General features: G+C 38.0%; 1 protein-coding gene across 1 annotated transcript in view; it reads right to left on the minus strand.

The window, feature by feature from the left end:
- tsc1b (TSC complex subunit 1b) overlaps nt 1–14,424 on the minus strand; it is a 37,382-nt gene extending 22,958 nt beyond the window's left edge. The window contains exons 1-9 of the mRNA XM_041970022.1: nt 14,125–14,424; nt 5,470–5,685; nt 4,321–4,424; nt 3,910–4,062; nt 3,072–3,216; nt 1,677–1,831; nt 1,504–1,577; nt 1,227–1,405; nt 561–679 (exon numbers count right to left, since the gene is read on the minus strand). Coding sequence (XP_041825956.1) covers nt 561–679; nt 1,227–1,405; nt 1,504–1,577; nt 1,677–1,831; nt 3,072–3,216; nt 3,910–4,062; nt 4,321–4,424; nt 5,470–5,578 — 1,038 coding nt within the window. The 5' untranslated portion in view covers nt 5,579–5,685; nt 14,125–14,424. The remainder of the gene's footprint in view (nt 1–560; nt 680–1,226; nt 1,406–1,503; nt 1,578–1,676; nt 1,832–3,071; nt 3,217–3,909; nt 4,063–4,320; nt 4,425–5,469; nt 5,686–14,124) is intronic.

Here is a 14,424-nt window from a genome sequence, read left to right on the forward strand (position 1 = left end):
TACTTCTGCAGAGTAAAGTCCTCCCACTTTGGTTCTGGTTGAACTGGTGTGAATGTGGGCTGGTTTGCCAGAAAGCACCAAGGTTTTGAGACTCGAGAACTGAGCCAGTGCCAGAACCAGAACCAGAACCGTGCCTGTGTGAAAGCCCCTACAATGTAATGGTAATATTGGGATGAGAGGTCTTGAGTTTGTGCCAAATTCAGGGTTTTCCTTGATGGCCAAAAAAATTATGTGCTCCATGAGACCTTCATAGTTTTTATTATTTTTACAACTTAGACTAATCAGTACCTTTTCAGAACTTTGTCCTCTGTTTGTCCTTTGGTCTTATTTTAAACTTCTCTTTACCAAAGTAGAACATTTTGTAAAGGTCCATTTTTATGACATCTGAACATATCCATATAAAGTCCAGGTTGTTAAGCAGTAGAACAGGAAAAAGCAGGTTGAATATTTCTGTAAGGCATCGTAGCAGCAAGTAGAAACAGAGAAATTATGCCCTGACACCATCTGATCACTAATTACTGAACAATCTAGTATCCTACAGCAACATTTGGACGTCTTACCTGCCGTCTGGAGGTCTGTGGGCTGCGGTAGGAGGTCTGTGTCCCTGAAAAGGTATGTAAGGACAGGGGTGGGGGTAATGGCTGACGTGGAGTTGAGAACGGGGTCGAAGAGGAGCTTCCTGTTGTCAAGAAGACAAGGAGTCTGATCAATGTACAAAAAGATGCACAGAACATCCGGAATCTCTTCACTCTTCCAGACATCAATAACTAAAAGCTTTCCTTTAGCAAAACAAATAAACTGAGGATTTTTAAGGAAAAAATATGTGGGAAGTTTTTTGTTTTCTCGTACCTATTTATTACCCTCCTGTTTCTTATTTTCATCTAAAGGAGACTGATAAAGAAAATACTCGTCTCCCTTATCTTGTTTTTGAGCACTTGCAAATATATCTGATTAATTTTCAGGAAGAAAAGAGTTGCAACACCAAGTAAATTACAGAGTATAACCACTATACAACAGTTTAATATTTCTGTCCAGTTCCGGAGTTTTTTCTATCTATTGAATAGATTTTTTCTGTTTTCTATCACAGCGCACTAACTCAAAAACATGTTTATGGATGAGAAAAACCATGCCAAATATACAGAATCCCTTCAAAATATTGGCCAAAGATCCATAAAAAATTTTTTTAAATGCAGCACTATTTAAGCTCTGTGGAAGTGTTTTCTGACCATAGCTGCTCTGGAGGTCTGTGTATGGGCTTGAAGTGCAGTCTTGTGGTCGCAGGTGGACTTGGGGGTAAAAATTCTCAGGCATGGTGGCGTAGCCCTCCTCACAGGACGCCTCCTTAGGGTCTAGAGACACTTTGGCACATTCAATGACGATATCGTGGATTTCATACTTTTTCCACCTACAGGAAAGCATTAAGAAAAGTGATGCAGTGGACTTTTAAAAGATTAAACATGGAAATTCTTCTATTTTTTTCTGGCAGAGAAGGATGAAACTTACCTGGTGGGGTCAAGTTCATGGTCTTTAGTACCTGTCACCAGTTCGGGGTGTATACGGACATGTTCAAGCATCGGCTAAAGGGTAAAAACAGGGTAAAAACAAAATTAAAATTAGTAATACGTTTTAAACAAACTGGGAGCAACAGAGCATAGTAGCATCAGTGATAATCTCACCTTTACTACCTCCTCAAATGTTTCCATGTTCTCCTTCATGCTGTAATGGGAGCGTAGGTAGGACACAAAGTTGCATGGATACATGCCGTACAGCCTGTGGAAGAGGGAGTAGACGCTGGCGTGCAGGTGGATAAGGTAAACCTCTGAAACATGCCCTGGAAAACAGGTTTACAAAGTCAACTCATAGCTAAGAAAACAAGCAGCTGATTGTTTTTTTAAACTGTTGGAATTATTTCAACAAGTCAACTCTTTTCGACTACTGGTAGAAACAATCCCTTCAACATCAGATAAAACAGCATCACAGCCACAAACCTTCACGTAGATTATGGAAAGTTTCTAACTAAAAGTGTAATAAAAACATTTTTCTCTTGGTGAATGGAGGACATCTAGAGATTTAATGTTTGACAGAGAAGTTCTCAGATACTTGTGCAGAAGCTCCACCAGAATCGTTGCACAAAGAAAATAAAAACTACCAGCAAATCATTCTCCTAACCTGACATGCCAGATAGTTCCCACTTAAGGGTTTCATTCTGGGAAGCGCTTAATGGAAATGGTCTGGAAAGGGGCAGGTTAAAAATATAAAAAATAAATAAATAAAATGAAAAAAATGAAAAGAAATTTAAAAAAAAAGAATAAAAAAAAAAATTTAACAAAAAAATAAAAATTTCTTAAAAATAATAATTGAAATTTAATTCGTTTTTAAACAATTAGCAGGTGACTGGATGAAGTGAAAACCAAACTCCAACTTAGGCATTAATGATTATAAAACATTAGATATTAGTTGCCATAAAAATAATTGTTTATGGATTTGTCTTATTATTTTTATGTGAATACTATAGTATAAGTCCCCATAATATTTAATATTTCAAATAATCCTTACAAAGACTACCAATCATGTTTTGAAAATAAATATAGGAGTATTATCTTTAGGCTCTCTGAACAAATCTGTAAACGGCAGACATGTCACATCTACAAAATAAACCGTTCGATATCACTAAAACATAGAAATCTATTTTCAGTATGTTGTGATGGGAAACAAGGTGGAAATGTGATATTTTTCTAAGAAAGCTTTTATCATAGTTATGAAGACATAATAATTATCTAAATTATATGATTTCTAAATGTGACCGGCCTAATTTCAGATAAACCAAACAAACCGAACAGGCCAGTTTGTATACGGGAGCTGTGAGTGTTGATGGTTGTTACACCGAAAAACCACCTAAAACAACACCAGTTAGACAATAATTGGTCTAGATTTTTGTGTTGCAGCCACATGAGGACAGCCTTGCAAGACAAATTCTCAATTATTGAGCTTACTGAGTCAAAATAAAACTAATTTTACTTTAACAGGAAGTTGAAACATGTTACACTGATTTCTTTAAAGAAAGCTCCTACCTGGATTCTTCAGATTCCAAGATGCCAGACGGCCAAAGATATCGAAGTACTCCAACAGGTGTTGCTTCCCAGCTTGAGGGATCATGGGCAGCAGTGTGATCAGCACCAGAACTCCAGTGATGAGCACTACTACATCTGTATCCGTCTGCCAGGAGAAAGAAAAGATTTTAGTTTAAAGTTTACGACTTAAACATTGAGAACAATTACATTAAATATTCAATCAAATGTTCACCACAGAGAAATTTACAGGTAGGAACTTAAAGAGTCTAATATATTTTTCTTCTTGTTTTCCTTCCTTTCTGTTTTGTAGTACAGAACATCACATGGTGGAAACTTTATTTGTACTGTAGTGTACACATAGCAATGACAGTGATACAATTGTTTAAGCCTGACTACAAGGCTGCAGCCAAGCAGAATTATGTGAGGCTGTTTATGTGTTTCTAAATCAAAGTAAATTAATTCTGAGCTTAATAAGAATGCAAGATAAAAAAAAGTCAAGAATATTGAATTTATTATAATTCATTCAGAGAAATTAATATCAGATAGAAAATTTAGACCACAGCAGCATAAACACCACCCTGTTAGCTTGACTAAAAAAAAAAGAGATTGACATCTCCTCAGATATGTAAACAACAGATCTGAGGAGATATAAACTTCTCTTCAGTTTGAGCATTGACAGACAAAAGCACAGCAAATGATTGCTTGTACCCAATTAAAGTGCCAGCTTTAAAGATCAGAGCACAGAGGTGGGAAGAAAATAAATAGAATAAATAAATAGATAAAAAGCTATTAATTAAACCCCCTGCTGCTGCTTTGTGAGTCATATCTGGGTGGTTACCTTCAGGCATTTCAGCAACGAGAGCAGCAGTGGGTAGCGAGCGATCTTGTGGATCCAGGACGGCTGCTTGCGGACTACATTGCCAAGCAGTGTGAGGGTGGGCAGCCGGCAGGCCTGTTTGGTCATACAGTCGTTCATTTTGTCTAGAAGGTGCTGTTTGGGGGAGGGATGGCAGCGTTAGCTCTGGATCAAACACAATCAGCACTCAAGTTGTTGCACATTGTAGCACTTTGTTGTTTTTAAAGTGTGTTATAAATAAAGTTGCAGTTTTTGTGGGTGTGGGTTTAATGTAAACTGCTGCTAACACCTACAATTAGCAGGTCAAATTTGGTTCATTTGAACATGCAAACAAGAAAAGGACATGTTTTCCACTGTGTCACCTCATTAAGGTTGCATAAGGCTGATTCTCACCTTATCATGTGGCTCTCTGACAGAACAGAGGATATGCATGGCCTGGCTGGAGTTGGTTTCCAAAAAGTAATCCACCAGCCCGTTCAGCAGCATGGAACCTCGCTCTTCACAAAAACAAGACATGAACAAATATTTAAAAACTTAAAATTTAATTCTTTAAGTAAAGATATTTTTTAAAAAGGAAAGTTTACCAAACTGCAACACGGAGACACAATGAAAACTTATCTCCATAATTATCCTAACCTCTGAAACACATATTGATTTTATTTTTTGTCTACCTGTTTTTTTTATGTAAAAATGCATGCAGAACTTCAACCCTTTTAAACGAAGTCAACATAGAGACATTATTTTTTTAGGACAGCCTCAGATTATGAGCCTTAAATTATTGTATCTGTAGATAAAGCACCATAAAGGCCAATCAAAATAAAGTGGAATTTATTACATAAATAAAGATAAATAAAGATAAATAACACACAGATTAAAGTTAAATAAAAAAAAGGAAAAAATATTGGCATTGAAACAAACACACAACAGAAAAGACTAGCATCTTTACACTTTTTCCTCCAGGTGTTTTTAACCATTTACAGTTTTATACGTTATTATTTCCTTATTACTCTCACAAAACCAACTCCAGCTGTGTTTTTGGTGGGTCACAAATGTTTTCTTAGCATTGAGGACCATTATTTTTGTTCTTTTCAGACAGACACATAAGTTTCTTATCACTTGTTGAACTTTGGCCGCTCCTAATTTGATATCACCATCAATTTAATCTATCTTACTGGTTCATAGTTTGAGAGGAAGTGGCATCATCATAATTTTCAGGTCAAAATAGAGGTCTCTTAAAAACATAGCACTGACAGCGATTTTTTTATTACGTTCTTAAATGTGATAAATTATGTGATAAATAATTGTGTTTACCACATAGTCTTAGAATAAACACAGTTTGCGGCTGGATTGCAAACCTCCTGGATGGGATATAAATACGTGGAAAACTTCTGTAGATCACCTAAAGGGTGAGCTATCATCACAATTTGCCCCACAGTTACACATCACCGTTCCTGGGAAATTGTTGACAATGTTGGTGATAGCGCTTCGAGGCGCTACAATCTAGCAATATTTTCAGAGTTAAAAGAGCCAGATGGAGCCTACCAGTGCTGAGCTGCTCATTGATAAGGCCTCGGATCTCTTCTAGCTGGTGGAGGTCGGAGGTCTCCAGGAGTGGGAGTAGATCCCCCACATTGGGCTGCTCCCTGGCCATGGTGGTGGCAGTGCTGGAGGTGGAGGCCTCGTCTCTCTCACAGTGTCCGTCCCTGCTTGCCTGGAGGACTCCTGGGGCCCACCCACCAATACAGTCTCCAGGCACCTCTGCCAATTCACAAACATTACCCAGAATTAGCTAAAGAGTTCAGATGAAGGATTAGTGATCAGTAAGGAGAAGCACGGTTTGCTGTAAAGGCATTTCCTTTGACTGCCTCTTATAATTCTTAAAAATGACTGAAGCACACATAAACTGGATTTCCTGTGAAATCATGAATAACGACAGAGGCTCTTTTTTATTCTTTTTTATGTCATCTATGGGTGTAACAGACAATAATGAACACAATGTTTTTCTGTGGGGAAATACAGCGTTACTGAAATCTGCACACCATATTAGCCAAAAACAAGCTGCTGAACACAGTACAACATTTAACAGCTAAAGAGCCACATATTTCCCTCAGGTGTTGGTGGAGAATAAAACAAGTTAAATAAAAAGGTACTGTTTGCTGCAGTGTCTACATGAGGTTGTGTTTGCAGGTTGCCAAGCTGCACCTGTGAACACTCTACTGCTGAAGTTGCTCTGTAAAAACAACATTCATTTGCTTGACAGTTGGTGAACCTCTATAAAAATGTACTGTAACTTGATTGTGAACGACCAACTTCCAACATAACATTTTCAGAAAGTGTTTATCAGTCCTGCTCATCAACTCGGAGGAATTATTCAATTCTTCCTTATAAAACAGCTCATGGCTTTCCTACCACAACATCTCTATTGGATTAAGGGCAGGATGTTGACTTGGTCATTCCTAAACAATATCTTCTTTTTTTTCTAAACAGTCTAAGAACCAGACAAATTCAAGTTTGTGCCACAGTTTCTCTGGTATATTACAGGCCCAGAATACATCTGTGATATGTTCAGAGAATATTAACCTATTAGGGCCCTTAGATACAAGGATTCAGGTCAGCTAGTTCAGACCAGAGTCCAGACTAAATATGGAGAAGCAGTATTTAGCTGTTGTGCTGGAAACAGGTGGAACAAACTGCCACTGGAGATTAAACTTTAACCAAATGTAGACACTGTTAAATCCAGGCTAATTGCATTTAATAATTTTAGTAATTCTAAAAAAATTTCCCACACTATTTTTATTATTCCCATTTTTTATCTTAATTGTGTCAGTGTTTGTATTTCTCTTCATGTTCTATTATGTAAAACACACTGAATTGCTTTTATGTATGAAAAGTGCTATGCAAATAAATTTGCCTTGCCTCAACGCTGCAGAGAGAAATGCTGCTGGGGCAGGTTTATTAAGGCAATGTCTCACATTATCATAGCTCTAACTGCCTTTCCAAGCAACTGTCTTCAGATCTACTTTGAAAAGAATTCACTGATAACACCTTCCACGTTTTATAATAGAAATAAGCAAAAAGGTAGAAGATATCACAGCAAAGGTACACATGCTTTTATGAATTACAATAACTGGATAAATAGCTAGACTTTTTTTTTTTATTGTGCCTTGTTTTTCGTGTCAGACGTGGGCAAGTGAAACATGTCATTGACTTACTTGGTGGGCAAAAGGCTAAAAAAACTAAATGTCAAGGACTGGTGTGTCCTCTTGTACAGGTGCAGATTGTACAGACTTCATGTCATTTGTGTATTTTTTGTGCAGATACTGGCAACACATGGAGGCCCAATACTTTCATTACTGCTGGTTCTTCACATCTGTTTGGAGTATAAGAGCCTCTAAACTTCTAACTGTGGACAAAAAAAGGCAATGTGATTTTATAACCTTTTCTAGCATGATGAGCGTGAATAACTCTTCATCTGAGTTTCTAAGAATTCTCTTTAATTCTTGCCTTGATACACTTTAACACAAGTGTGCTGTGAAGCTCAGACTTGCATAAAACAGGATGCCACTCACGTCGGAGCTATAATCTTTAAATTTCCTGCTGATCCTCAGTAAGTTGTAAATGTAATCTTCATGTACTAAGCACAATTATAAAGGATTTTTGGGCTCTAGTAGCTTTTATTTAACAGTAACTTGACAGAAAAGGGAATCACATGGAATGACATGCAGCTAAAGGTTCCAAACCTCAAACCTGGGACAGCTGCACCAAGGAGTTTCAGCCTCTGTACATGCAAGCTGCTCAACTAGTTGAGCTACACACCGCCCTGTACTGAGCACACTTGTGAGGCTGTTCACACATGGTGCTAACACCTAAGTGCTAACATCTGTCCTGTGTGATCCAATCAAAACAGCATGAAGTATAGGTGCATTCATACCAGTCCTTCTAATTTGAATCCTATCTTGCTTGCTCGGTCAGCTTCAAGTGAAAAAAAACGCAGGAAGCGGACTACAACATATGACTGTGGATACAACACAGGGCCCTGTGGATAACTGCAACAAAAACATGTGCATGTTGAGGGCAGTAGCAGGAAGAAACGGTCAGCTGTGGAATAATCCAGTAAAAGTTCTGATAGAAATATGATCAACCTAGGATCGCTAGGATCTTTTGCTCTTATATGGTGGGAACAGAAAGTGTCCTACATCAACCAACAGATGAGACACTTTTCAAATCTTTTCAAATAAACCCGTACCCTACGCCACACAGCGAGCTGTTGAGCTGAGCAACAAACCAAACAGCAAAATTGGTCACATTCATTATGAAAGGATTACCAAGAATTTCAATAAGATAAATTCTATGATAGATGTGACAGAAATACCTATTTAAAAGGCACTCATCTAATGGGTACAAGTGGGTGTACCTGCGACATACTATTAGAAAGATAAGATTCTTGTAATTTGACTGATGCAAAGTCCTTTGAGATATCAGCAAATATAATTAACACCAATAAAAATATAAAACAACTCATAATATAAGACAACTCAACACATTTCTAGGTTTAAAGCCCCCTAACAACCATGTGATAAAAACTATTTCTTTTGTTTTCTTGAAAAGAGTCCCCGGTGATCCAGGTCAAGAAAAACTTCTCACCCCCACAAAAATGGTTTCTTCAAGATTCCTGTTGCATAATTCTTCCAAAGAGCCAGCAGCTTCACCTAATCTTTGATATCATTGTCTGGAGAGCATTTAAACACCCCTGAATGATTTTAAAATATCACCAGCATAATTAGCTTTTGACACCTCACTTGAGACTGTAGGAGCCTCCACGTTGTGTCCACGGGCTACAATAACCAACTGTGCAGCAAGTTGTGTATGTACAGAGCCGGCTGTAAACAAGTGTGTTTGGCCGAGGCCTGTTAAAAGGCGACTCCCGGTACTCACAGAACAGATCTGAAAGTCTGAAGCCAGGCTCACAGCTGCTTTGTTCAGTGTGTCTGCAGAATTAAAAATCAAAGACGAGCAGGTTTTCTGTGAATAATCATTGTGTGAGTTTTCATGCTGCTTTTTGATCAATGGACTGCTATCTTTCGGTGCCCAGGTGGACAATAACCTAAGTCTTCCAGGCCCAAGCCCACCTCTGTAACCACTAGGCCACTACACTCTATTAGACATTTTCTAAATGTGTTCAAAAGAACAAGACACAGTGAGATGTTTACATAAACTGCTGGCTTTGCCATGACCTGCCCTGGATAACTTTTAACCAAGGCAATAAACCATCAGAGCCAAAACAAATAAATTGTCCAGTGGAGTGGGGCATTTGCCAGTTTAAGCCAGTGATCAGTGTTGTTTCTTGGACATTATAATGCAGTGTTTTAAGCAGACCAGGCAGCAGATTACTCATTACAACTATAAATGACTTGAGAACGTTGGTGTTTGCGACCCCCACCACGACACGACGACTTAGCGATTAATTGTGTGATGTATCAAGTGGATCATCTTGCAGCCATCCTCTAAATGTAAAGCCTACATGCCCGTAATCAGCATCTCTCCCGGCGATCATGTCAAATTCAGATTTTTAAAAAATGAAGGTACCAATTTAAAAGATTTATCCCTTCATTAATGGCTTAATTTTGACAGCCCTGGTAAAAATCCTAAATTTATTTAATAAATGTAAGCTATATATTTTTTACAATTATCTGGCAACCCCCTGAAATTATCTTGTGACCCCCATGGGGGTTCCAACACCCAGTTTGAGAACCACTGCATTAGAAAGACTCCTGCAGGTGTTTACCTTCTATTCACATCAGGCCAAACAGGATGCCAATGGTCAGTCAAACTCTTAATATTTCTATTTCAGATTATATTTCAGATTATTTGAGCCCTGTTCAAGTCTAATAAAGCCATTAAACCCATGCTGGACCCGTGAACAGCTCTGGACAGGGCCCTATGATAATTATGGGCAGGGAGGTTGATTTTGGTCTTGAAAATGGAAACGTCAGTTGCATATTAATTTGCATATAAATAGAAGAAGACAGATATAATCAGAGATACAAATGTAGACACTTTCTATTTGAAGGTGTGATCTGATGCACCCATCACTGAGTTATGGAAAGCCATGTGAATGACAGGTTTACAATTTCATTAGCATGAGTGACACTGTCAGGTTAATGTCAAATTAGAAAGTAAATCTTTTGCATGTTCATTGTACTAATACTGTAATCCAGTGATCCATTCTGACAAATGTATTTTCCTTACTGTGACATGTCAAAACGTGAAGGTGGCCTACAGTATACAACTTTTCTCAGATAAGAACAAACTGCAGGTTCTATATGAAAACACATCTAGTAAATCAACACTCAACATGTATCTAAATTAGTGTCATATCAAACCATAAAACTGGTCTGTAATGATTGATTTTCCACACCAACTCTAGCACTACATTGAAAATAAGTGTCACTCAACATTTCACATATTTATTGACAAACTAAACAACCATGCAGAAAGCATTGATCTTTTACTGAACATCAATGAAGAGAATCCAATTAAATCCTCTCCATTTCATTCAGGACCTGGACTTAATGTGTAATATGGCCTTGCAAGGCCCCATTTCAGATTATTGGTTTCTTTATGTCATCCACAATACAGTCATTTAAGCTAGACAGTCATTCCAAGCAAAGAAAGCCATGGGAGCCCTGCAAATCTCTATCTGAAAAACAGGCATAAATAATCCTGATAGGCAGGTCATTAACGTCAGGTTGTCTGAACCCAGCAGCTTATTTGCAAACTGTAAGAATGAATCAGCAAGATCTCACTTCAATACTATGGCTGCAACACCTAACATTCAGACAAGAATCCTATGGCCTTTTTAGTAGCTCACCATTACACGACTACAGAACAAAGAGTCCTTAAAAGAACGAGTCACTTGTTAGAAAAACCAGAGGAACAGGAGTTCATCAGGAGCAAGGCAAGAAGAAATAAAATCTACCCAAGTCAAAACCCCCGTCCTCAGGGAGGAAACATAACAGTGGGCTCATCGAGGTACCTTTATTCATTGCAAACAAATACAAATATTCTCTCATCACAGTGCAATTGTCTTGTCGTTACTGAAAAACTGCTGATTCATGGGGTTGGGAGTTTGCAAAAAGTGGATACAAAACATGAGTGTCTTGCATGGACAGGTCAGTGGCACATACATGAGCCACATTCACTACAGTGTGATCTCAGACAGCTTGGGAATGCTTAGGGAGAACACAAAGAACCTTTATGCAGCCTGAGCGCTTCCATATACACACTGGAAATTACATTTGGCTGTGCACGAGCTGTTATCAGCAGCTTTCTGTCCACCATCGTACCACCAGCACCATCATAAAAACAGGCAAGAAACAAGTTCTGACTATTTGAATGAATTATTTTTGTTAGCTTAACCACCCAGTTATCAGGTGGTGAGCAGACAGAGGATAGTTGCAGAGGTTTAGCAGGGCAATGGCTAACATTATTTATGTTATTGAATTATCTAAATGTCAAACAACAGAGAATAATGGCCATCACATTTCCCCAGAGCATAGCAATATTTGGTTTTGTTTTACCAACATATTAAGCGGTAGCTATTTTTATGAATAGACTAATAGTTCAGTGTTTAAAACAACAGAAACTAGTGAAAACTGTCAATTCTTTCCTCTGCATTTGACAAACGACAAAAAGTATAATAAACATTGTTTGCAACAGACTCATAAGTTTATGCATATAATAATGCTTGAAAAAAGCCTAGTAATTTACAAGACTTGACAAAAGGAAAAGTGTAACATGCTGGGAAAACATGGAACAGAACTATGGCTCACACTTCTGTGAAATGATTAAAATAAATACAGATGAATAATAATCATTTGATTTTTCAAAGAGCTACACATTAAAACAGCCACAGAAGCTTCTGGTAATCTGCATTAATCTGAAAACCCTATACACTCTAAAAATCCCACAGACTGTCTCTCAGCCTAACAGGCAGCTTTAGCTGGATATCACCTTGGGAACAATGACTCTGATAACAAGGTACCTGCTCTTTTATAGACTGTATTTTATTGGTGCTAGACTCTTGTAAAGCTGCTTAAGCTCTGATGTTAGCTGGTAGATTCCCTATAATGTGAACCTACAGATGGTTTCACACATGAATGCCTGATTTTCTGTGAAATATGCAAAAGAAAAAAACAAAAGAAAAAGAAAAGAAAATGAAAAACTATGTTATGAATGGTGGATAATAAAAGGCCTGAAGAAATAAATAGTGTAAACCAACAACCCTTGACGTTAAACACACTCAAGTAATATAAATTCTCCATTACAAAACTTCCTCCATTCACATAGAGTCTCAGTTTGTCATTTTCATGGAATTACTACTGGAAAACTGGCTGGGTAATCACCACAGGAAGTCCGGTGCAAATGTTGTTGACACATGCCGCCCCTTTCAGAACATGTCTGGAAAACTCTGGTTTGTCAAAGCTGTAGCGCACATGTGAAAATTGTTTATTACATTACGTCTGCAACACATTTTTAAATTTGAAAGCCTCCTTTATTGCAGGTTTACTTATCCAGGTTTCACCTTTTCCTTGATTTTTCCTTCTATACTGACTAAAACATGCATTTTCTCAACCATATTTGTTATTAATTTTCTACTTTGTTGTCTTAAAATAGAAAGGTCCAGTTTTAAATAACATGGATCCAAGAGTTATGGCTGTTTTTTTTTTATCCATTTAAATGCATATGCTATCTGTATAAGCAATTATATGCAAATAGTTACTTGTACTGAAAGAGTTTCAAAACTTACTAAATGCTTTCCTCTGAAGTGACCAAAGTCTGCCTGGCTTGGTGTAATTTGTTATATTTTGTGGTTTGGGTGCAGCACTGATGCTGAATTGCGCTAGCATGGCTGTGATCAGCCATGGCAGCCCAATCTGACCTTAAACATGGCAGACACTTGTAGTAAGTTCACCATTGTTGCACAAATTTGCCATATTAAGTTAACTGTAATAGGAATACATCAGACTGGTGCAATATTAACAAGAACAGGATCAGAAAAACCTGGCCTCAAACTTGAATTTTTTATTTAAAAAATCCCAAAATAATCCAAAGCCCTACCAAGCACCGACATTCAGGCACAGTAACTCACGTATTACTGAGGAGAAGAGTGCAAGTCTTTAACTATTTGCACTCATTTAAACAAAGTACTTTTGCCCAACAAATAACCTAAGGAAATAGTTTTTTTTTTCCTCTCCATTTTAACAAGTGCATATTTGGCAGCTTTAAGACTCCCTTTGAATAGTTAAAGAAAAAAAAAAGAACGTAAATCAATGAATAATAATATTCCAAATAGGCAAGTCTGTCAAACTGTGGTAATGTGATAAGCTGGCATTTACAAAATCCCGAGCACAGCACAACCTATAAAGTGTTTTCACAGGAAAATGTTTCAGACATGGTGACACAGAGATGGAGGAGGTCAAACTGAAAGAGAGCTGTGGGTTAGCAAGCTAATGTAAACACACCAGCAATAACCTAATATTAACATTGGAAGCGACATAATGGAAAAGCTGTTTTGCTGTTCTTAGTTATTTGCATTTTGAAGATAAACGCAGGAAACACTGAAGAAAGATGCAAATGCTCTTCAACTTTGCTACATAACGAGCCGTCGTAAAAGAAGATATGAGCCAGATAGGTTCTAATAATAGTCTATTATAAATTAATTCAAAAGGAGGTGTAGAGAAGAGTTCGGACAGGTTAAGGTCTGGGGCTGCGAAGCAGCTGCTGTATGTGGAGTGACCACTGACTGCTGCCTGTCGTAAACAACTCGCAGAGAACAATGGGGAGGGTTGGGTTTACTTTACCCGCATATATAAATATTAAGGCTTCTTTTCTGAGGCAAATCGGCCATCGTCTTTACAACTAGAGTATATTCACACAAATATGACGATGACATTTTTAAAACATGAACTAAATCTATCACCGGGTCTTCTCAAAAACAAGTCAACCCCATCGCCGACAGCTAACATTAGCTGGGAGCAGCGACCCACACTCGGTGAGGGAATTAATTTTGCCTGTCAATGGTATTTAATCGGCGAAAAAGCAAGGTGAACACTTCGTGTTTAATGAAACATGCCATATGCGTTGACATTCGCTGTCAAGAAATCACATTTTGCGTAAATAACCAGACCTGTTTACCTGTTAGAGTAGATGCACTCCACAGGGCGCCGCCATCTTGAACACCTCACAGCCCATCCCACCGCAGTCAGCCTCCGCTGTCAGACTGCATGCAAACTAATCCCACAAGTTAGCTCCCTGCGCGTCAGAACAGCAACTTTCACAAGTCGTTCATACAAACATCTAAAAGTTGGTTAAATGACGTAAGGCGACATGAACATTCCTCTTTTATGTTAATTCACACGGATTCTTAATTCTACCGCAAAGCTAACATTGTTTTTCCCATAGCTGTTGGTGGAGGGATGAAGTGTGCGTAATGCG

Source organism: Melanotaenia boesemani, chromosome 19 (genome assembly GCF_017639745.1).
Source record: "Melanotaenia boesemani isolate fMelBoe1 chromosome 19, fMelBoe1.pri, whole genome shotgun sequence".
NCBI lineage: Eukaryota > Metazoa > Chordata > Actinopteri > Atheriniformes > Melanotaeniidae > Melanotaenia > Melanotaenia boesemani.